General features: G+C 39.0%; 1 protein-coding gene across 3 annotated transcripts in view; it reads right to left on the bottom strand.

Annotated features, from left to right (window-relative positions):
• MSRB3 (methionine sulfoxide reductase B3) overlaps positions 1–25089 on the bottom strand; it is a 78426-nt gene that overhangs the window by 27782 nt on the left and 25555 nt on the right. For all 3 annotated transcript variants that reach the window (XM_066319124.1, XM_066319125.1, XM_066319127.1), the window contains exons 3-5: positions 16524–16632; positions 14628–14705; positions 4486–4514 (exon numbers count right to left, since the gene is read on the bottom strand). In XM_066319124.1, the coding sequence (XP_066175221.1) occupies positions 4486–4514; positions 14628–14705; positions 16524–16632 (216 nt within the window). The remainder of the gene's footprint in view (positions 1–4485; positions 4515–14627; positions 14706–16523; positions 16633–25089) is intronic.

Genomic DNA, 25089 nt, shown 5'->3' with positions numbered 1-25089 from the left:
TACTCATCTTGCTGCTGAACTAACAGGCCATGCTCCCCAGCCATTGCATCCCCAACAATCTGCATGAAGAGTTGTTAATGCCAAGAACAAAATAGCACTGACAAGTAACAACAAGATAATCTGAGCTGCTATTCTGTTTTTGCAGTAACTGTCTCCTACCATGTCTCCGTGCCAGCTCATGCACCTTTTCAAGCACCCAAGCTGGTGGTGGCCAGAAAGAAGGGAGTAATTCCTTTAACCCCCCCAGTATGTAAATGGGCCAAAACTTATAAAAGTGTGAAAACGTGTGACCAGTTGTGCATCTTGGGTGTGGCCTCAGCTGGGCTCTTGTACTGCCCAAGGTGTATCCTTTGAAGGCTTTTTTAAATAAATACCTACTTTATTCCTTTAACTCTGTCTAGCCTCTGTTATAGCCTCTCAAGGCATCAGTACAGAGAGTTTGCAAAGCCCATTGCAGAACATCTGGAAATGTAGCCAAGAGGAATTTGTGAGAGGAAAACATCTGATCACCCCCAACCTTATAATTTTGTTCATCTGTTCTCTAGCACCTGTGCTGAATCATGTAGCCTTGCAAATTAGTACATTGTAGTGACAACATTTAAGGAAAGATACCAGTAAACAGAAGAGGTGAGAAAGGAAAGGATAGGAACCTTGATGAGGTGGCAGCGTTGTGCAATGCTAAAGACATGGAGATGCACTCATTCTGGTGGAAAATGCAATCTGCAGACAGGAGAAATGACCTTCAGAGTCACTGGCTGACACTGTGAATCCAGACAAGGCAGGCAAAAGAAATTCCAGGAACTGTTGGGGGCTCCTTGACTTGCTTTGTATTTGATTGCTGGGGCAGCAGGAATCCAACAAAAGCTCATGTGTTGCTGTCCCTCAGGACAGCCTCTAGGTGCATGGCAGCAATTCTAGCTTAATTCCTGATACTAATTGGAATGTTTCCAAAGTATTGATGCAAACAGTGACATAAAATTGCATACATCGTCTTTACATTTTATCTGATAGTTAGAAGCAGGGAGACAGAAGAACAGGTTTTGGAGATCAGTCTCTTTTTTTGAGAGAAGTGTGAAGCTGGCACAGAAGATGATGGGACACAGCTGAAAGCACTGTGTGTCCTTGGGCACTGTTTTTCTTCAGTGCGCTGATAGGTTTCTCCTGCATGGTGCTTCCCTGACTGTCCCTTTTGCACCCTGTGCTCTCTGATTTTCTACACTCCACAGTCTGAGTAATAGATATACAGAAAAGGTTCCACTCGAGTCCTTGCATATTGTCCATGAATTTGTCCTTTCTTTCTAACACAGAAAAAAAACTGAATTTTCTGCCCATGATTTCACTACTAAGCATTTTAGAACTATAGACACAAAATACTGATAATAAGAACAAAATTGTTTCACCTGTGGATTTTTTGTGGTTTACTTTGTTCTTTAACAAATTGTGAGGAAAAAAAAATTTCTACAACCTTTTTTGCTTTTGAGTACTTTGTTAGAAAAAAAATCTATTTTAAGTACTGGTAGAATTCATCATATTATGACAGGAAAGCAAAATTGTTTCATTTATAAGATCTTCTAACAGCATGAAGCTAACCCCATGGTCTCTGAGACAGAAATTCTGCCAGCTATAGACTTATGAAGAATCAGCAGACAAAAAGAAGTTTCTCAGATGGAACTGTTAGTCATGATATGAAAAATGTGTGTCTCCTACAGATGTTATAGTTATTTATATGATAAATCCTGATCATCACTGTAGGAATTTTGCAGCTTTCTTTTAAGTTAATGCTCGAGTTCCAATTAATCTTCTTTTGACAATGTTTGTCTAATATTTCAGTGTTGAACAACATTTCCAGGGTTACATTTGCAGTGAGCCTACTGGGTGCTTTAAAAGCTGTATTTCTGACTTTGTACTTGCTTCAGAAAGACTTCTTTTAATTCTTCAATGCTTCGCAAGTATTTCTCGGAAAGACAAGTATAATAAGCATTGATAAATGTTTAATAAGGGCACATCTAGACTTGCAAGTTAACTGGAATTAACACTGGGGTTAATCTAGAGCAAGCAATAGCTGTGGAACAACTCCCTGGGAAAAAAATACGTATTCTATAATAAAATTACCTCATTCTCAGATTCAACACTTGAACTGTTTTGAGTAACATAAGATAAATGAGAACAAAGCATGTTTGTTCCAGTTTGTGGGATCATTACTTTACTTAGGAATGACAGTCTAGGGAATTCAAAATTAAATGAGGGATGTGAAAATACCTTAAGGTGTCTTCAAGAAACTTGAGGTTGCATAAATACAGGCTCAGATGCCAGCACCCCTTTTTAAACCAACACTACATTGACACTTTTTAAAGGTCTGTTCTAATGCAGAACTTGGTGCTATATAGGGAACTGCACCCTGCCCCGCACAAAAGAAGAGTTTTTTTACAAGGATGCCATTGCCAATGCACCTCGAGTGAACAGGATGCATTCACTCAGTGGGAGGTCTGGGATTATTGTCTGGTTTAGGAAAGTTATAGCAAATGCTTTGGTAGGGAAACAAAACCAGGGATATTTTATTTGGGTGGTAGATGTTGGGTTGATATTGCCAGTATATTCACTTCTCTGCTCTTACGTATTGGGAACAAAAGAGAAACTTAGAATTCTTGTGCCATCCATCTGACTGTCATGAAGAGCTTCTTGGTGGAAGAAATGAGTGCTCTCCCTATAAATAGAAAGCAGCTGTACCTCTCACAATGATAAGGGGCTTTTCAGCCTTGGTGTTGCTTGGTTTTAACATCTACCCTTGGTTGTTACCTGAAACCTGTTCCAAAAGACACAGCACTGACGAGACCGAGGCATTAAACCTTAGTAATTCTCAGTTCCAAGTACAGCGTTTGGGGCAAAGATTAAAACGGGACCAGGGCAGAAAGGCCTGGTGACATGCACTGAGCAGATCCACACCACAGCTGCAATAGTGTCAAACTTTTACCATTACCCTAGGAAAAGGCATGCCCCTGCCTTCGCTGCTAAGGGAGCAGCAGGCAGAATACTGTACCTAACAGGAGAACTGCCTCAAAAGAGAGTCAGAAAACTACTTGTAGCCTAAACCACCAAGCAAATTGAAGCTCTGCAGAGAGCATCTGCCCTTCAACAGAAAAGCAGACATCCTGCTCCACATCCTAGTTTTGCTGACTGCACCAAAATAAAGGGGGTAATGGCAGAAAATGTGTGAAGCTAACCCCGTGCAATCCCTCTGTGTTTTGTCAAGATTCAAAAATCAGTCTTAGCATAGAGTTTATTCAAGAAATATTTAAAGCAAGTAACTTCAAACTCACAGACTAAAATCATAATAGAAGCAAGATGATGCAAATATACAAGATGTAGGCATTGGCTATTTAAATGCTTCCTGCTGTAGATTTCTCTCCCATATAGTTCCAAAGATAAAATCTAATGTGGAAAGAAAAAGTAATGTAATGCCTCACATTTCAAACCTGAATCATTCTGTGACTCAGATGAAAGGAACCGTGCTATTCCATAAACCCCTGATTAATATATATTGTAAAATTCATAACATTATAAGCAATTTTAATCACTGCATTAAGCAAACTATATAGAAGATAACATTGGCCTAAAACCAAAATTCCCATGATAATATCAGATTTCCTGCTTAAAAAAGACTTTTTCATCTTAACAAAAAATGTATTTTAAATTACATTTTCAGGCAATGGACATTTCACCTAGCTTCAGGACAACAGCCTATTGTTAATTTGTTATTGTTTAACTTTAAGGAGCATGTAGGAATAGTTAAATGAATAAGTAGCAGTCTGGTATTAGGATATCTATTTTTTTCCTCCAATTGCTCCCCTGTTTGCTGTCCTGCGTTTTCTATCTTGTTAGATACACATTAACCTGTTAGACTGACCTTCACTTCCCTCCCAATCCCTACAATGCATTATAATTCTTTAAAAAGACAACTTGGGAGAGACTGCCTTTTGGTAATCATCCTCAGTAGGGCTCTACAGACTGGTCTGGCATGCACTGTGTACCTGCATCTGTCATGAAAATTTGATGACAAATCATGTGTTTCCTGACAGATAGGCTGCACTGACTTCAGATTCCCATGAAATGTTTTTGTCCACCAGGAAGAAAAACACTCTTCTCAATTGAAGTGATCATTTTTAAACTTCAGTCCTCGATTTGCTTTAGTCTTTATTCTCATATATTTGTATCATAATTTTTCTGGATCAGTTAAAGCCTGTTGCAAGATACATCTTCCCAATCATCTTTTGGGAAAATGTAAAGAGACCGGAACTAATGAAAGGAATGAAAGCAAATGTTTCACAGTAACAATGCTGTTTTCAGAGGGTGAGAAATGAGGATCCTTTTTAAGGCTGACCTACCCCAGTTTGTTTAAAACTAAACTGAACCTGAACTGATAAACTACTCTTTTGAGATTAACCTGAATAGTGTACATTCAGTAAAACACTGTAAATGTAAACATACCTGAATTGGAGTCAAACTTTGTTTCTGACCTGAAAAATAAAATAAAAAGATCGTAAGTTACAAGAACTGCTTTATGCCATAAAAGCCATTTGTCAGACTGATCCCTCCAGCAAATACCATCTTTAACCAGACTGTCTAACTCTGTACATTAACATTTAATGCATTCAAAGGCATTTGAACCCAAATAATAACCATTATCTTCAATATTTTACTGTTTTCTATGCTGTAGAGTTACAAAGAAAATATTTTAAAAGACAAATCAAAAAATGAAGAAAATAAAATGTAAATTTAAACCAGGATTAAATTATATACTGTGGTGAATCATAGCATACAGTTGCTCATATGAATTAAATAGTTTTCATTCATTTTCATTTTTGAAAAGTCATTAAGAGGATTTAATTCATCCATGAATGTTTCCAATCTATTTTTGAAGCAGATACCGTTTCATTGATGTCATATGTATTGTATCCAATGATCTGTACTTAATTGTGCAACATCCTAGGAGGTTTTTGTTAGTGTGTGTCTTCAATTTACTCATTCTGCACATAGGAGTAAGTGGTTTGATTTTCTTAAATGTGGAAAGTGGGGGGTGGGAGCGAGGAAGGGAGCCAGACCTAAATTTTAACTTGTTTTAAAGTCTTTGCAGAAAGACAATGATGTGTGCATTATGCACCATTAGCTTTGGTCGTGCACTGCAGATTTTTCTCTCCCTAACAAGTAGTGTTTTCTTCTAAGGGCTTACCACTTAGCAAATGAACCCTATAACCTGTATATTTAATAAAAGGAAGAAAAAATTAGCCCTTGTGGGAACATCATGTTTCAGATATTGGTTAATAATACTTGTAAATGTAGAAGCCTTTGAAGGTCTCAATTCAACTGTGGGAAAACTTAAGTTGGGTAATTACTCAAGATGCTGCTGATATGCTGTCAAGCAGAATTAACCCTATGACTAGGGCTATCTACACAATCTGCTACAAGACAGCATTGTCTATATTGAGCTCTCAAACCAATTAACAGGCATGTTCCAATCAGATTTATATCACCCACTAACAATCAGTTGTACACATGGTCATGGCTGTCACAGCAGGACACAAGGCCTGACCAGCAGGAGATCTGTTAAAGCATGTTACGTTGGCAGCAAAATGCATTTCCCCAGAAATTCTAAGGAGGAAGTACAATGTTGGATCCTTTTACATTGCATCAAGGAAAGGATGTGTTTTGGGAAGTTACAGTCCTTCTTCTTTCAGAAACAAATGGGTGAAGCTCAAAAACTAATTGCAAATTTATTTTCAACTTTTATTTTATAAGCTTGTATGTACATGCCATTACATAGAGATGTCTTTTACATGCACTCTACATTTTTATATAAACCTGCATTGTAATTGTATACCAAATAGCTATGCTACAGCAAATAAATATAAAATCAATCGTAATTTTAAAAATTAACAGGTTCACACTATTAAAGTCATCAGAAAGAAAATAACTCTCTTCTCTCATCCTGCTCATTCTGCACCTTCCTCCAGTGCTCACAATATTTTGCCTTAAATATAACTCTCAAGAGATGAAAAGATGAAAGGGAAAAGGCATATCTTCATAATTAATATTTTTAAAGTACCAGCAAAAGCACTGAACAAAGAAAGCATGTTGCTGACATGCCTTCACAAATATCAGCACTAGTAACTGCCCAGGGCACCAGCCCATGCTCAGTTTGGCAGTATAATTCAATTAGCATTTACACCAGCAGGATGAAGTCCCCACCCTGTGAAATGTAGTAACCTGGGGGAAATTCCACTGAGTTACAATTAAAGCCACTTAGTCAGTGTTTTATCTACAATATTCTCCTCGAGCTGTTGTGTATGTGCCGAGAGCATTCTCTCTTGCTCATCACTGTATCAGCAACACCTCACTACCTACGTAGTCAGTCACAAGGTACAAATCTTACCCTCAGCATCTGTTTATCTTCACGATCTACTTCTCGTTGCCTAAATTCTAGATACTCCCTATCAGTTGGTCAAACAGATCTTTTGCTTCTCAGCCTGAATGGCTTGTTATGGACATATGCACTGCAACTTGTGCCTTCAACAAACTGGCCCAGGGGCCAAGGTGGCAGAGCGCGCATGGGGAGAGGAGGGTCACAAGGGTCACTGGGCACTGTAATGAGTACCAAAGCTCCAAACAGTCATAAATTACTGGACAACACATCAGAAAACTGATATGGGGGTGATAAATGAATTGAACTTTGTCTGGGAACAGCAGAATAGCTATGAAAGAAAACACAACATGGGAGGTAGTACTAGGAGCCATTAAGAGCAGAAGGGTCGCCTATGTTATAGTCCCCATTTCCCCTTGAGAAAATGGTGTAAAATTTAGGACACAGTATTACAGAAACTTTTAGAAATCTTAGTAAGGCACAGAAAAAGTGGAGGAAAATAATGAAGCATCTTTGGCATTGTAAATAAGCAACAAGTGGCAGATGTGAGAGAAGCACTCTGCAAGAGTCAGACAAGGTGACAAAGTCACCTTGGCTACTTGAAGGAATGACAAAGCTTACAGCAATTTTAATGGAAGCAGCATTTTTCCCTTCTTCTACAATTTTTATCTGCTTCTCAGCAGCATGTTAGACAAAAGTGTCAAAAACTAATTGCACATAGGTGTTAAAAATGCTCAACTGAAATATGGTCACTAAATAAGATAAAATTAGATATTGAAATTACATTCCTAAAGGATGTTCTGCTACACACAAAAATATTCACTCTGATTCCATTATACTTTTAAAACTACATTAACTAGAAGGAAAAAACTCTTCAGTACATTGTTTGTTATCATAGTACATAATCTGATATCCAACCTAAGCATGCTACCAGACAAGATGCACCTTACAGAACCAGGTCTTGACTAGACAAATTGTCTTTTATAATTTGTCACAAGAGGGGAACACCGCAAAACCATGCCCCACCCCGCCACCCTGACCCCCAAATGAACAGATAATAGCTTTCTGCATATTTTCTCTACTTCTCTCTCCTATACAGGAGTATTCTGAAAGCCAGGTAATCATTCATAAGTATCTTTGGAAAGGAGTCTTTATGCATAAAGGGAACAAGTGGGTATTTATAAAGTGCTTTTTATTTCCAACTTCAATATGGCTCAAATACACACAACACATAGCAATACAAATGTCAAGTAGACTCAGGTAGCAACACACCATATGCTAGGAAATAGTGAGCTACTGGAAAGATTTAGCTAAGCACAAGCTTCTGCAATACTTGTAAAGATCCCAGGAATAGTTAAGTCAAACACACACAATAGAAAATATGATGGTAATTTTATCTGTACTGAAAAGAGGTGCAGGGTTTCAACCTGGTTTTTTTTAAAAATATATACCAGATCTTCAGACTGCCAAGTACTAAGAAAGAGAGAGAAATAGAGTAATGATAATCATCATGTATTCCTATAGTCTGAATTTTAAACTACTGCCTTCCTAAGTATGACAAAACTGCAGTTGTTCAGTGCCACATATTACAGTGTCAACAGACACACTATAACTGAAGTTAGTGGAGATCTGCTACTTGCCAGGGAAGCAGGCCTTTGTCAAACAGAGAGGAAAGAGGACTTACTGCAGAACCCCTGCTGCTGTACTACAACTGCCTTTCCTTTCATGATGAAGTATTTAACAGGTTTGTGTAGGTTTTGTTGAGGAAACATGGGGAACAGCCTTTAGAAGCACCACAGCTCTCTCAGAAAGTACTCTGCAGTTCTGATCCTTGCATTTTAACATGGAAGAAGTAATTTATTGCTCTCACTTTATTAGGCTTTTGCATTAGCAGTTTATACCAGGCTGTTCCTTTGCTATGCTGTGCTTCGAGAGTGCTAAACAGAGCATTGTTAGACATTCAATATACTACTACTACTACTACTTCAATATACTACTACTCTCTGAAACGGACTTCGACAGAGTAAAGATCTGTTACAGTGATAAAGATGATGCATCTTTGGTATATCTTCATTTTCAAAGAATTCTATTCCATATTGGCATGGGCAGTTTGCTGAAGAGATGATGATCTAGCACGCTGATGATGCAGTCCAAGCCAGCCCATGTCTTGGTCCAGGTGACTGAGCAGAATACAATCAATCCTCTCTCTTTTGATTGTCTCACAGTGGTCCAGAAAATACCTAGCTGCAGTATCAGTGTTCCTGCTACAGCATTGCTAGCAAGGCCAGGACAGTAATGCTTAGTTGTGAACACATCCCTGGACACTGCACTGGTCCTTATCATGCTGATGAGAACCCTAGACAGGACCTAGGCAAACTGCAGGGGAGGGTCAGGCCAGGGACCATTCCCCAAAAGCAGAATGACCCAAGCTACTCTGTTTCAAAGTAGAGGAACTGATGCTAAAAACACAAGCCATGTCTCATCACATGCCTTTTGGGCCAGAGAAGAGACTTTCATCCATTTTATTTTTAAGTATAGACATAATTCCTCTGAAAAAGTGAACCATTCATTACCTGTAAAGTGGTCACTGATCATATCCATGAGCTGAAACTCCAAATATCTTCTGAAAGTCAAGCTCCCGGAAAGAAAAATGCAGCAGTATTCCAACATAAAAATTAATACCTGATGTAACTACTTAGGAATTTGTAAGACCTACACCATCAGGGAATTTGAGAAGTCCCCAAGTTCTAAGACTCAAGCAGAAGGAGCAAAGCTGGGCTTGCTGCTGCATAGTGGCTAGGGAACAGATCTTGTGGTGTCTCAGGCAGGAAAACTACTCACAGATACTTCCCACAGCTGGACATCCCTAATGCCTGTCTGTCTTCAACCCTCATGTGGGTTCTCTGTTATAATACAATAATATATATTATTTGCAATAATATTATCTGCCATAATCTAGTAATATAGTTGAACTTTTGTTCATGTCTCCCCTCAAAGAGAGCTTGAATATGTTCTCTCTCTTGGTTTTCTTATTGCTTTAAGGACTTAATATCTTTGAGGTTTAATAACTACTTCCCTGAAAAAATTGGCTGAAATTGGCAAATAGATTAAATGATACCGTTTTATTATTACAAAAGGATTGACATGAAGTCAGCATTACGCTGTACTAGTTCCTTAATAAGCCTGGTTAAAGAAAAAAATTCACAATTGACAGATGATGTGATAATTTCTGTTCTGCATATTGAAGAAACACCAAATTCAAAAGGAGAATTTTAACCTCAGAGAATTTTTTAGGTTGGACAGTACCTTTAAGATCATTGAGTCCAACCATTAATCAAGCACTGCCAGGTCCACCACTAAACTGTGTTTCTAAGTGCCACATCTTCAAGTCTTTTATATATCTCCAGTGACGGTGAAGAGTAGTCTTTGGGTGAGTTCTATCCAGAGAGACAGAATGTCTTTAATGTGAGAGCAATAAACAGATGAATATAGAAATATGTACCTTCTGTAGTCATGATCCATAATAATCTACCCTACCTGATTTTTACTGGAGGTACATACGTACATGCTGTAAAGCATAAAGTAGGTTAAAACGGAAAGCTGAAAATTACTTCTTCCAGAGTGACGGATGAACAGTCAATACAAAGCAGTGTAAATTTCAAACAAGGGAAAAAAATATAACAGACTAAAAAGTTTACAAAGAATGTGTTGTACTTTTACACTGAAAACAGCAATGAAATTCATACTAGAATCAGTATCTATACAAGGATGGTAGAATTAGAATCTATACAAGGACCATCACCTGTACTCAGCACTGGTGAGGCTGCATCTCTTGTTCAGTTTTAGGCCCCTCACAAGAAGGACATTGAGGTGTTGGAGTGTGTCCAGAGAAGGATAAGGATGCTGGTGAAGGATCTGGAGCACAAAAATGATGCTCAGAGAAGACCCTATCCCTCTCTACATCTGCCTGAAAGAAGGATGCAGCCAGGTAGATGTCGAGCTCTTCTCCCAAGTAACAAGCAACAGAATGAGAGGAAATGGCTTCAGGTTGTACCAGAGGAGGTTTAGATTTGACATTAGTAAAGTTTCTTCATGGAAAGCATTGTCAAGCACTGGAACAGACTGCCCAGGGAAGTGTTTGGGTCATTATGCCAGAAAGTATTTAAAAGATATGTAGATGTGGCACTTGGAAACATGGTTTAGTGGTGGGCTTGGCAGTGCTGGGTGAACAGTTGGACCCAGTAATCTTAAAAGTCTTTTCCAACTTAGACAATTGGTTGATTCCTACATTGGTGAGAACCAACTTACTTCAAACAAATGTTATTAAGTAGAAGCTGCTGGGTTTGACAGTCTTTTAAGGAAACTAAGAGACAGTGAAGATAGATTAATTTGCTCAAGTAGTTCTCTTGGATCTTACTAGAGAAACCATGTTATTGATGTCATATGGTCTCTCCTAGACAGATAGCCAGTGCTGATTTTTCATATGCCTTTCTCAAAGAATATAAAGATCAGTAAGAAAGCTTAAAGACCATATAATAAGCACGCAGCACTGGTGCAAGGAAATTCCTTGTAGCCTGATGACTGAACTCCTTCCTTGTCTTGTGAAGGCAAGAGTGGTACTATGTAAATGGTACAATAACATTGCCCAGCCACTCTTTCATTTTCTCTTGATTGGATGTCTGAGGGATGTTGAGAAGACCTGGCACAGCTCAACAGAAATCAAATGAAAACATAACATGGATAAGGCTATGTCTGCTAGTATATGTTCAAAAGAATGAAGAGTGTTGGCAAACACCATTACTAAGAATTCCTTCCAGGAAGCAATAAAGGCAGCAGTGGGTGTTTAATGAAGACTTGGTAATTTAGTCTTTAGCCCTAAAAATTGGAAACTGACAAAACAATAATATTTCTTTTTTTAAAGGAAATCATTCTCCCAGGCTTCCCAGTTCCCATCTATACCACATCTTTCTCACAGTCCTGCATATGATAAAGGACATGACCATGGTTTATTAAATATAAAATAGATTCTCTCCTATGGCAGTAGCACGAGTCGTGGATTTCACTCAGGTCCATTTTAACCTCCTGTTAACCTCCTGAATGGTATTTTTGCATAATGTATAAGAAAATGCCTTGAAAAATTAAAGTAGGCGAAACCTTGCAAATACATTTGGCTCTTAGGAAACACTGGCATAGGTGGCTCTTTGTGAACTGATATAGAAAAACATAACCTTGCTGTGGAGACCATCCAGCAATGATAAACGTGACTAAAAAAAATTAACACAAGCAGGGATGGTTGATAAGTACAAGGACTTTATCTTTGGCTTAATATTTTTCTATCAGATCCAGGTTCTGCATTGAGACATGCTCCAGCCACCAGGTGAGGTCCAGTGAAGAGAAACCCATGAAAAAGAGATGGGTTTTCCCTAGGGAAAGGTGGGGGCAGCAGGGCTTCTTCTTTTAGCATAAGCCTACAGCTAGACTGGAGTAAGTGTAACACAAAAGTGCATAAGGACTGGCTTGCAGAAAAGGAGGTTCTTGAGACTAGTTTATAGGCTCTCTCGTTTATTACTTTCTTTAGGCAGCTGTACTGGGATGTAGGAGACTGCCTAGCGTGAAAGTTCAGAGATGGAATAATAAGATTCAATAGCATGATTATGCATTTTATGTGTGAGGCACCTTTGATTGTGGAAAAAGTTAAAGCATGTCCTCCATAAAGCTTGGGAGGTTTCTCATAACACTAGCACAAGTAGGTAGATGAAGAGATGTGGCATTCCTAATTGTTTCTTTTATCTTCCATGTGATAGAGTCAAAGTTCTATTTTAAAGACTTACCAAAAACCAGGTCTTTCATCTGCAGTGTAAAATTCATGTGTTCCCTGACCTCGTATGTCACATGGTAATGAAACAGCATAAATCAGAAATGTTAAAGGTTGAAGTTTGTTAATATTACTGCTGAAGCTCCAGTCTCTTCCCTAGTTAAACTGACAGGTCCATAGTCCAAATATATATATTTACAGATTACAATGACATAAGGACAAAAAAATTAATGGACGTCAGTGAGAAACAAATGTAAATGCAAGTTTCAGATGACTGTTTGGAAATTAGAAAAAACAAAAACCAAAAACAATCCCATGCCACCACAAAAATTACTTGCATTTCAAATGGGGCAAGAGACATTCTTTGTATTGTACTCTCATCTTACTCCTAAGGAAATACTTCAGTGATTTACATTCTATGGGGGAAATGTAGTCAAAAGCATACATTTTGCATTCTCTTATCTAGGTTTCCTTCTCTCTCTCTTTTTTTTTTTTTTTTTTTTTTTTCTTTTTTTTTTTCTTTAGCTATCTGGGCTTAGTCAGCAACCAAGATTCAGAAATCTATCTTCCCTGAATGAGGAAGAGACCATATACTGATACTTTGAGGTCAATAAACAAAAAAAGATGGACTCCTACTGGCTTCTGCATTTTTTCCCACTGTTGCCAGCCACTTCAAGAGTAACTGGCTGAATTAGATGTAGGCCAGAGGTAGCAAGAGCTCACAAGGCAACACAAAGACTTTGGGGAGACAGTTAAGGCCAGTCTAATCTCAGGACACAGTAGGTCACGTGTTTTCTTCAGGTGCCCACTGGCCTGGGAATTATTAAAATTAAAAAATAACCTACTTCTTTCCCTCTCTCCTCCCATAAAATCCACAGCAGTCTCAAAGAGAGTCTGAAAACAGAGACATTTCCATATAGCTCATTTTACAAAGAGAAATCCAACTCATTAACTCAGGACCATGCCAGAGCATACTGTGCACTTGAGATAATCAGGTAAGTCTCATATTGCAGTTTTTTCCCAATGTAAAACTATTTTGAAGGCAACTGGAAACTAGTTCACATTCATTTATGTATACTACTGCTGTCCAAAACTCACCCCGCAAAAAAAACCCTACTCTTTCTCCATCAGATGATAGGAAGGAAGCCAGTCTTGAAGGTAGAAGGTCAAATCCTTACTCCATTGTATTAATTTGCTAAATATGAATTTGCTTCAACAGGGCCAGGATCTCCCTCCAAAAGATTTTGCTATAGTAAGCAGTGGAATGTCTAAGCAGCAGAGTAGAAAAACAGGTTATGGAGACGCTGAATCCCCACTTTGCACCCTCAAGCCAAGGACTATAGTAACACATGACATGAGACTACTGTCTTGACTATGTCTGTAACCATCAGATTTTCAACCCAAAAGATTCACATTATTACCAGTTTCTGCAGGTAATCCTTCTAACAGAGGTATCAAACATTACAGAGATGAGGTGCTTCTTTCATTTTACAGACAGTCTCTTGTGGACAGCTATCACTACCACATCTGGTGATTTTAGAGCTACATAAATTGTATTTTCCTTTCACCTATTACTGGCACAGTGTTCTATACTATTAGTGCTATCCTGACCATCCTGCTTCATGCTCTTGTAAAGGTACCTCTTCAAGTGAGAGGGACTGAGTTAGGGGAAACCAAGGGGAAAAAAAAGAAAAAAAATCTTCATCAGAATGAACACAAGCCATCAGAAATAAGAACAAGCACATAAACAACAACTGAATCTGTCAGAACAATGCAGTGATCAAGGGAATTCAATCAGCATTGCTTCCAGCATCAAATTTAGGGCCACAATTCCCACAGTACTTCTGAAGAGTGTTTTTAAACCAGCTCTCCATGTGCTAATTGGGATGAATGGAAATTCAGTAAGTAATGCAATTGTCCTTGGTTTTGTTTTCTTAACTGCTTGAATTCTAAATAAAAGCATCTATCCATCATCAGCTAAAATGCTATATGTAAAATTCAGCATTGCCACCTGTTATCTCTTAAAGCTACCTGTAAGTAATCCTAACAGTCAAACCTCGGTATCTATTGACACACTGAAAGACTGTTACAATTCTTTGGCATAGCTGCATGTAGAAAAAAAAAATTAAATTACAATTTTTTCCTGTCACATTTCCTCTTTTACCTGCCTGTTGTCTTCCTACCTTATTTATTCTGATTTTTTATATTTACTGTAAGACTGATTTTACTACAGCATTATTTACACTGCTTCTCCTGTATTCCTTAAAAGGTTGAATTACTTCATCATTCTGTGATTCTATGAAATTACTTTATACAATTATATATGAAATATATACAAGATTGCACACAACCTAAGAGACAGAAATCTCAAAACTGTATTTAGCATATTTTACTCACTTGAATAAAGGAGTTCCACAAACAACACATTTGTATATTCCTTGAGCTTTATGGTGTGTGTACTCCCCCTCAAAGGCACTGGGAAAACAACAACACTATATATTAAAATTAAATAAAGGAACTTGGGGTTTTCTTAATTATTAAAATAGCTGAGTTTTTAGAAAAGCGTTATAGAAGAACCCCACGATTTCTAAGTTAATGGTTATTTTATATCAAAGGTAAAATAAAGCAGGCACGGGAAAAGGGTAATGTCCTTATTAGTGAGCCTCTGATGTTACGCATCATGCAAAAGGAAGCAAATTGTCCCACAGTTCAAAGGCTGGAACAACAGCAAAAACAAAAGGGGGTTAAACAGGAGTCTTCCCCTATGCGGCAAGTGACATGTCAGGTTTTTGCAAACACGGATTGTTTGGCACACAGCTCAGCCTGCCAGACTGGCTGTGTCCCGCTCTGGGCTGTGTGCCGGCGGAGCGAGGTGTGAGGCCGCCCGGGCACTGCGGAGCCGCCGCGCTGGGTCAGGCCAGCACCGGCTGCCCCGGCGGCACAGACATGGCAGCTGAAAATGAAATAATTGCTCCAGGATTTCAAGCTGTGCACGCCTTATATTTTCAGTTGAAAAGCAATATTCCAGCTTTAAGGGAATATTTTTCTAAGTTAACAATCTAAAAGGCTAGGAGGTCATTCACCTAATACGAATCAGCTGCGCTAGCCCAACAAAAAGCCTATGTGCTCAGCAGCTTGTTTTTATTATCCTTTCACCCTTTTTATGAGGTCCAATTTTTTTTATAAACAGGATTTTTAAGAATGACCTAATCTCCGATTGTTTGTGTGCATTAAATCACGTTGTTGGTGCTGTACACAAGAGCGTGGAGGGCTGGGGGAAGGCGACAGAGGCCTCCCAGCAAAGGCCACTGTCCCCGAGCCGCGCCAGGCCTGCAGCAGCACGGAGAGGGCTGGGGCAGAGAGGAGGACTGTCCCCGCCAGCCTCTCTGGCACATTCAGCCACCAAATTCAGTGCTGTCAGGAAGAGGTTTGCCTATTAACCAGGACCCCACGTGCAGCAGGGAGCCCTTTCAGCTCATGAATGAAAACAAGCAGTTACATCATTAGTGCGTTTAGAGCAGAGGTAAAGCCACGGCCTTACGCCAAACTCAGTGGTATAAATTAGACAACAAAAAAGTGGCTGAGCCTTGGCAAGTTACCTTTGGCTGGAATCAGCTGAGAGAGAGACTTTATTCACTAAAAACAATCTTGGAAGCCAGTCCTTTTTTTTCCCTCCAGGACTTGAGGCTGGGTTCCAGCGACTAAAGCCATGTGAGGGCAGTTATTGAAAATTTTTGACATTCCAACCACAAATGAGCCAATAAATACCTTCTCCACATGTGCTTCAAAAAGAAATTGGAGTGGGGTGGAAAAGAACTAAATTATGCTACCTTCTTTCTGCAGCCAAAATGTCTATACTTACAATGGCCACCTTCAAAACTCCAGCCTCCTGGCACTGGGCCATTTCCCTCGTGGTTCTGCTTACTGCAATGTCTTCCAAAAAAAGTGTACCTAAACCACTATTACTTCCACACGTTTTGTAGTAAACTAAAAACAGACTCTAAATATGAGCCCGGTGACTTTATAAGACATGCAGTGTTCATTAAAGGAAAAAGTCACACAAGACCCTTGGCCCTGGCCTCCCTGTTGCAGATGCTTGTCTTTGCAGTAGTGTTAATTTGTAGGGGTTAGTAAACAAGTGCAGAAATCCTGGAAGGAAAAAAAAAAAAAAAAAAAAAAAAACCAGCAACCAACAAAACTTGGTAGGGAAGGTGAGGAAACAGCAGTAAGAGGAGGGGTGGAAAAGAAAGATGTCTGTGGGTTTAGATCTGAGTTTCCTTCATCCTGCCTTACCTTTCAGTCCCCTTCTCCTGAGTGACATGGTACTGCAGGGGTGTCAGCCGCTTCCTCAGCTCCTCCTGGGAAAAGACCACCTTACAGTCCTTTTTATCCCTACATGACCCTGCAAAAGGAGAGGATATGGAAGAAAGAGCCTTTTTAGCTTAAATCCTGAATAATTGCTTTGGCAGACAGCCACAGTATAGCTTCTGCATTCACTTGTCAATGACCAGACTGGTCCCTAATGCACAAAGAATGGCTCAGCTGAACTGCAGCTGATTATTTCTTCAAATATAAGTATAGAAAAGAATTTTTATAGCGAGCCAGGTGATTCCAGTGGAGCAGTGACAACGTGCTATAGCCAAAGCCCTTTGGTGTGTTATACACTAAATTGTTGCGCACACAATCATTCACAAGAAAGTAACATTTTTGACCATTAAAAAAAACCTGCAAAAATCTCAACTACAGTTGAAACATTTTTTACAAGACATCTATATTGGAGACTTACGGTAATGGGCATATGATGTTTAGCCACAACATCTGGTAATTTCAGTACCCTTTAAAGTACCTGAAAAACAATTCTAAGCCTCAGAATTATGGTAAGGTTGATTTTTCATCTAGTTGCATTCTCATCCTTTATAACAGTAGTCTTTTTCTTTTTTAGCTTTTAGAGCACTAGAATAGGAGTCCTAAGGAGTAAGTAATTTCTGTATGCACAAAGCTGTACAAGGTTCAACAATAAACTTGTTGTAAAATTTGTTGCAAAGGAGGGGTGATGTTGAAATTACCCTCCTCTGAAAATCTAATCTTAACACATCACTTAGTTCATACAGAAAATCCAAGAAGTACATAAGGATTACTGTAAAAAATCGACAATTGTATAATGCAAAATTTCACATTGGGAAAGCAAAAAACAAAAATAAGGTTACTTTTGGGAATGAAAATTCCCCAAGTAGTAACATAAATTGCAAAATATTCAGGTAACTTTGATAATTATTGGCAAAAATTAGCTGACAAAATATGGCAGGGTAAAAGCACTCCAATTTAAGACAGTAATTAAAATATGGTACAATAAGAAATAAACACGACAAAAATATTTTTTGCTAGTAAGGTATATACACTCATAAAAAGACCAATTGTGTTCCCAAAGTAGAGGCAACAGGGCTACCCATCTGTATGTCATTTAGTACAGGAGAGGCAATGGCAGGTTTAAATTACATGGTATTGGATTGCAATTTCCTAACATTGGATGCTTTTCTGCTTTTTTACCTTGAGTCATTACTACGGAGCGTTCATAAAAAGTAGCTTAGAGCACAGATGCTTGCAAATCATTTAAGAAAAGATGTTTCTTTCTTCCTCCCCCTCTTCTTTTCTCAATTTTTTAATGCGTGGGGGTGGGTGAATAGCAGAGAGAGAAAAAGAATAATGCTGTTGGTCACTACCAACTAACCCTAGGAAGTATTTTCAGGAAGAAAAAAGTAAAATTGAAAACATCTGATTGAAGTAAATAGTGCAAACATAAAAAGCTTCACTAGTGAAAGAAAAGTATTGAAAAGCGACTTTATTTCATAGATTAGAAATTACTTTTGATCTAAACATTCTTAAAAACAGATTGTTTTCCACTCTGACCCATCTCATTAGCTGTGCTGCAGGGCCTTCGTTTTAATGGCAAGCTTTGAAAGAGCACTGCTGTATGCCTTTGTTAGCTTCAATCTTATTTGGGAGAGGGATAAAGATTTCATTCCAGGTCTCTTTGTTTGTCTTTCAAGAACCACTAAAGCAGTATTCACACAAATTTTGCAGGAATGTGCCCTGTGCCATAGCTTACAAATTATTTGGTTTTGGTGCACTTAAAGGTCACCTTCCAAATTAGCAAAATTTTCCTACATCCTGGCTTTTCAACCTTAAATGTAAATATTGTTTCCTAACTGTAAGTGAGGTTTGTTCTTTATAACATTTGGTTGCTTATTTAAAGATGTCAAACTTTGGAGGTTTTTATTCTCCAAACTTGCAGGACTCTAGGACTAATAAGTCTTTCAAAGCTTAGCTAACAGGGAAAGGAAGCATGTGCATTATATAAATAGCTATTGTTATCTTGCACTACGCAGCTCAGAAAGAAACTATTTGAGAGACAGTATTTTCTCTATAATCTCAGTTTTAAAAAGTAGTCTAGAGAGCAACAAAGAATCTTACAAACCAACATCTCTTCACTTTTTAAAATATCTACCTATAATTTAAAAAATAAATTCTATTTGCTACTTAACTGCTTAAAAAAAAAAAAAAAAAAAAAGGCTAACTAAGCATAACTTCACTTTGAAAAAAGCGAAAAATGAGTGTTTTAAAAAATGGTCAGTATGCCCCCTTTCCTTAAATAATTTTTCATCTGTTTTACAAATTCGACGTTCTCCAATCTATGGATTGACTGTATACATAAGAAAATTTCTAGATGTCACATGATCTACAACAATGATCAGAAGTAGGAAGCATGTTAAATAAAGATCTTTTGCATACATTGTTTTAATAATTACCCTTATGTTTTATAATACAAACAATTATTTATGTCTGCAGGGGAATTTTGCCAAACTGCACCGGGGTAAAATTGCAACTGAACCCAAATAACGGATTCCTCAAGTTTGTAATTTGAGTATTGATCAACAAAAAGTTGCACGGCAAATTGTAAAGGAAATCTCTTGGTCCAGCCCTCAGCATTCAAGAATGGCCCCATTCAATTAATTGTACTTACTATTTAACTGCTGGCAACAGCCATAGCTCAGTAAATGGATCATGCTATTTCCCATTGCCATAGAGGCAAGGAAGGTAAAGTAAGACTCATCCCTGACTGCAGAGGATATAAGGGTATTTTTTCTGAAATGGGGATAGCCTACAAGCTTCTACAAAAATGCAATGAATCCTAGAAACTACTGGATGAGATTCTAGGACTACATTCCTTCAGTTTAGGAAAAAAAATTACATGCAAGAGGGACAAAAGTGCACAATTTTCAGCAAAAGAGTGTCTGCTTCTAGTTTTGCAACTGTTCCTTTATGACATGAGATAACTGTCACATTCAAGCAAACTGTTTGTGTCTTAGGAGAGGACAACATAAACCTACACAAAGATGTGCTCAGCTAGAGAAAAACTGCCACTAGTAATGGAGCTGTTACTGAGCTCATTATTAAACTAGGGAATAAATGGGCAGGCTGACCACCTTCCTCAGTCTGGTTCTCCATAGATGGGATGAAGTTTGGACTGTGGAAAGGGTCCATAGAGGTAACAAAATGCTTCAGCAGCTCAGCCGTAAAGGCAGGCTCACAGTTCACTGGCAAAACATACCATTTGAGGCAAACAAGAGAAAAGGTCATCAGTTCTACAAACAGCATTATCTCAGTGTGTTTACTGATTAAAGGTGAGGCTAAATGAAATGCAGTAGGAGAATAAGAGAGGCTGGATTCATAACATCTGTATTAGCAGTCTTGTTCTTTGGAGATGGTGTTCTCAGTAATGACTTTTAGAAAAGCCCAGGACAGCTATGATCTGAGCTCCAGTTAGATGCAGCTGTTAAGAGGTGAACGCTGGCCTGCAAAGGCAGACAAAATCCCCTCTACATTCCACTGCAGGATCGAAGGCCAGATTAAATCTCTCTAATCAGCACCCCATGGTGCCTTCTTTGGGGTTGGCACTCCTGTGTAGAGCAGTGTACAGGCAGCTGTCACCAGTAGGCACTTGCCTTCAACTCTCTGGCAACAGCTAGAGCAGTGCTAAAGGCACTTGTGATCCTGGAGCAGGATGGTGAGGAGCTTTGTGAGGAGCTTTGTGAGGAAAAGACCAGCCTCACAAATGTTAATGCATTAAAAAAAAAAAAAAGTTGAGGATGGTAAAAAAAAAATCAAGAGAAACCCTTCTTGGAGCCTTCCCAGTATTCTTGTTTTAAGGAATGCTTCTTTTTTATGAAGAGCAAGGCAGTGCATGCTGCCATTTACTGTTCACCCAAAGACTGGGCATTTCAGAGTTCAGCTCTAAAGTCTGCTGTACAAATTAAGTGAACAGAAAGTATTTTCTGGGTGTTGACCTGATAATGAAGACATTAAGCATCTCACCTCACATATAAGTTCCAATTGACCTTTTCAAACCTGTAGTTCATAACATTCCTTCCATATAAGCAATCACAAGAAAACCAGCAACAAGATATGTTCAAATAGACAGACACAAGTTAGCAGACCATTACTCCTCACCACTCAGCCCCTCACCTGTTCCAGCACACCAGAATTAGTGTGGTGTGGTGATTAGTGTCTGCCGTGCCCTGAAATATGGTGGCATTTTGCCTGATAGCTTTCCTATATCAAACAGTTTTTTAACCATTCTAACAATTTTCTCTCATGTTTTGTTGCTTCCTATCACTGAAATTAACTCAATATTTCAACTTCATGGAAGACACAGCATACATTTTCCCTTTTCTACCTATGCATATATTCCACTAGCATTAATGGACATTACAGTCATGCACTGAGCAAATACCACTTAGACTTCCTGAACTAAATACAGCAAGATCAAATGTTCCAGCAGAGCAGAGCCATTTAATAAATTTGGCTTCTAGTTTTCAGTACTTCTTTTATTATAACCAAGCAGTTTTTTAGGGGCCTTCCAGTACATTCTATTATTCATATCCCACCCCAGCCCCAATCCTGCAATGTGACCTGTAAGGCAGACAGTTGAGAATATGCATAGCCACTTAAGAGTCTATGAATGTACATCAGATTACAGGATCTGGCTCTAAGTATACATCTCTCTGCTTCCCAAAGCCTGTCCATTCATAAGTGAGCCAGACCTTGGTACATTGATGGTAAATTACCTCAAACTGATATTAAGAGGAAAACCACAAAATTAAAAAATATTTGCATACATTTATTTTCATAAATATCCTTGCATATGCTTTTGCTAACACTTAGTATTATTAAAAGTGGAATCTCTTATTTCTTGTTACTTCAAGATTTCATTTACACAGTTTGTGCCTCTTGCTGCCAGTTTTGCCTCACTGTCTTATTAAGAAAAGGCAAACTCAACTCTCTCCCACATGTTTTAATTTCTGTTTAATTTGTTCTCTGCAGCCTCTAGTCTTCAGCATTGGGAGAATGCTGCAGTGTTCTCTCACTACAAACAAGCCAGGAATTGATCTAATTTAAAAAATAACAACTCTTGAGAATGGTCACATTGCAAACAGTTCTATTGGCTTGTATTTGGAAAACACAGTTTTATAAAACCTGTATTTGACATGATAGTTTTTTTTATAATCCCCTCACGGACCATTTCAAATTACCTTAGCTTGCTGGTAACTAGGATAGATGTTGCAAAAAGAACTGAAACTTCAGTTTCAGAACTCCCTCTGAAATGTTGGGAGGTCAGGTTTAAGTAAAATTCAAACTTCATCATTAAAAAAACCCTGTAAATGTTTTACACATTGAAAAACATATCTGTGGCTGCTTTGCTTCCTTGCTGTAGGTAGCTAACTCCCACCTGCTGTTGAAACACCATTTGCAGTTTCATGCAAGCATTAGGAGTAATGGAGCGAAGACCATTTCCACTATATTGTGCGTTGAAAATCCAAAAGCCAGGTACCAGGACAGCAGTTTGAATTTTGGGTCAAATTCCAGGTTCTATCTTAAGAGAACACCATCCAAAACCTAACTGTCTTTTAAAAAAATTGTGTACTTAACACACAGGAGGGTCAGATGGCCACAAGGGATGGGCAAGTCCCTTCTATGCAAACTTGCAAACTTCCCATAACAGAGCTGTCACATTTATTTTTTCCACCTGGTCATCAGCACACCTCTTGTTTAATACAAACATGTTTCCAATCACCATCAGAAATCTGCCCCCCCCCCCCCAAAAAAAAAAAAAAAAAAACCAAAACCAAAACCGAAAACAAAACAAAAAAGCCAGAGTCCTCCAACTGCCAACTAATGCATCTCTATGCACTTGTTTTGTCTGCACAGAAAGTGCAGACCCCAGCAGGTCCATATGGGCGGCATCCATTGTTTCCACAGGTCTGCAAACCTACTTGCAGCAAGTTACACAGCTAAGGCAGCCATGCAAGCCAAAGAGACATTGCCTGGAAAAGAAATCTGAAGCTGCCTCTCCTCCCTGTGAATGTAAAAAACATTTAACAAAAGACTGAACTGTTTTGCCTAGTGGGAAAGGGGGAAAGTAAATCTGCTCCTTTTGTCCTCTCCAGGCATGTCTACTTTACTTCCATATCTGACATCAATGAAATAAATGTCACTACTAGACACAGTCTTGGTCTCACAACCTTTCCAAATTGTAATGACTGAGAGGAGTCCATCACCACCCTGCTCTAGCTGGTGGAGATGGAGGCAGCTTCCTCTGGATCTTTTTGAGCTGTCATCTTCTCTAGTATTGCTGCAACAACAGCATGTGGCTGCTCAACAGAGGTTGGTGAATAGAAGAACCTTCAATTAAGTGGAGCAAAAGCTCATTATGTTATGAACTGCCACATTTGTTATCGTTTCTGATGAGATGGCCAAAGACAGAGTGCACAGGGCAGCTGACCTATTTGCCTTACTCTTGGATGCAAACCAGGCAAGACAAGATCAAGATCTATTGGTACAGCAGTGGAGGGGGGAATATTTATAATGATGGATTTCTCTTCCTCTCCCCTCTAACAGATAAAGAGACTTTTGTTTTGCTGATGTTATCCTAGCACCTTTCACAGGCACTACATTTGTTTAAATTAGAAACAAGAAAGACAGAGACACTGAGCACTCTTTATCTGGTCAGTAGATTTCTGACAGAACCAGTAAAAGGGCGCCCAACATATGGAAAGGAATTTTATTAACAGTGGGATTAAGATGAATTTAGTAATAGTGCTTTATACTGCCTTTTGCATTTCAGATATTTCAGTAAGTCATCAAAATAAGTTTTTTCACACAGCTTTAATAAAGGTTTAACCCTGCAGCAGAAACAATTAAAAAGTCAGCATTTTCCAGCAGTGGCGTGTAGCTTATTTTGGCATTCAGGCTGTTGCTAAATCCTCCTGCTGCTTCCTCCACAATAGTGATGTGTGGCCTGTGAAATGAGCACTGGATTTCAAGACTCAAGGTCCCTTAATCTGTATTTGGGATGGGGGTGGAGGAAAGGAGAGGGCTGGGGGAAGGTCTTTCCTCTCCTCCAATTCTCTGTAACAGCCCAGATCTAACCCCCTGCAAAACTTGGTCTGTCTCCAGCTGTGGAAGGTAAGGAGCGCTTTTGCAAAAGCACTGCCTGCTCTGTGGCCTTCTATCCCACTTCTCCAAGCCCTGAGGGACATAGCCAGTGTGAAGACAAGAACTTTTGGGACACTCTGCTCCAGTTCATGCTCTGCTATGACCACCACAGAAAACACTGTAACTGCCTTCCCTGTCAATCTGCTTCAGGACTAAAGAAAGAGGAACAGTCAAAAAGGTTTGTAACTACCAATTTCATTCCCTAATGGGCCTTCTGGAATTCCTTATGTTTCATTAAAATTCAGCCACGCCTTCTGGGTCATGAAGACGGGACCAAGCCCTGTAAAAGGGCTTTAAGAGGAGTCGGTCAAGCCTTTCCCTGCTCTGCCCTCCTTGGGACTCCCTGACCTGGGCCAGAGCATTGATGAGGGAGTTCTTACCCACAGTGCACAAAGCTGCCAGCACCAGACCTGGGCTGCCAGCACCTCCTGTCCCACAAGAACCTCTTCTCCAGACAGACCAAAGGGCACTTTTGTACTCTAGCCATGCACCCCTTCCCAACACAGATTTTCTTGAAGGAAATCACAAACTAGGATACATATTTAGCTTGTAACTAAGAACAATTTCCCCCTCTCAGCATTCTCTGGAACACAACTCATTTCTACTCATTTACCCCCACATCATGATGTGTTGTAGCAACCTATGCTTAAGCCAGCAGCTAAGTTATAGTAATGTTCAAGCCTCTAGTGCCTCACTCCCAGTCCGCACTCTAGACCCATTTAAGGTTCCATCAAATTCCAAGTTCATACATTCCCTAAGTGACCATCTCCTCCATTGTTTCCCAACACACTCTTACTGACTTTAGGGCTCACATTCAATTAGTGCACATTTTCTGGCTTGTCCTCCCTTAGCTTAGCAATATAGAAAATATCCTTCTTTCTGTGTGCTGTCATCTCTCCATTGCATCACATTCTTCTCTGAAACCTTCATTACCTACTCCTCAGAGAAAAGACAAAGCCAGGAGTTGCTTTTAATTGAAGAGAAAAAAGTGAAGGCAGTCCTTAAAGGACTTCTTAGTCCTCCTGTTAGACACTCCAATAACTAAAGAAAGTAACTTTTCATGAGAAACTTTAAAACTCAGAAACATCCTGCTGAAAATTCATCTTTTCCATACACAACTAAGCAGAAAATACACTAAGCCTGAGCTGCAGAAGGCTCAGGAATGGAACACAGGAAATTTATGAACCTCCAGAATTAAAACATTCCTGCAAGAAGGGTGGAAATGGTTTGTGGTGGATCCTTTATGAGGGCAGGGAGGGAATGAAAACAGCCTTAAAAGATCCATCACGGAACACATTAAGGTACT

The sequence above is a fragment of the Sylvia atricapilla genome, chromosome 5 (genome assembly GCF_009819655.1).
Source record: "Sylvia atricapilla isolate bSylAtr1 chromosome 5, bSylAtr1.pri, whole genome shotgun sequence".
In the NCBI taxonomy this organism is placed as follows: domain Eukaryota; kingdom Metazoa; phylum Chordata; class Aves; order Passeriformes; family Sylviidae; genus Sylvia; species Sylvia atricapilla.
The sequence above is the reverse complement of the archived record's forward strand: the minus strand, read 5'-3'. Positions and strand labels throughout refer to the sequence as shown.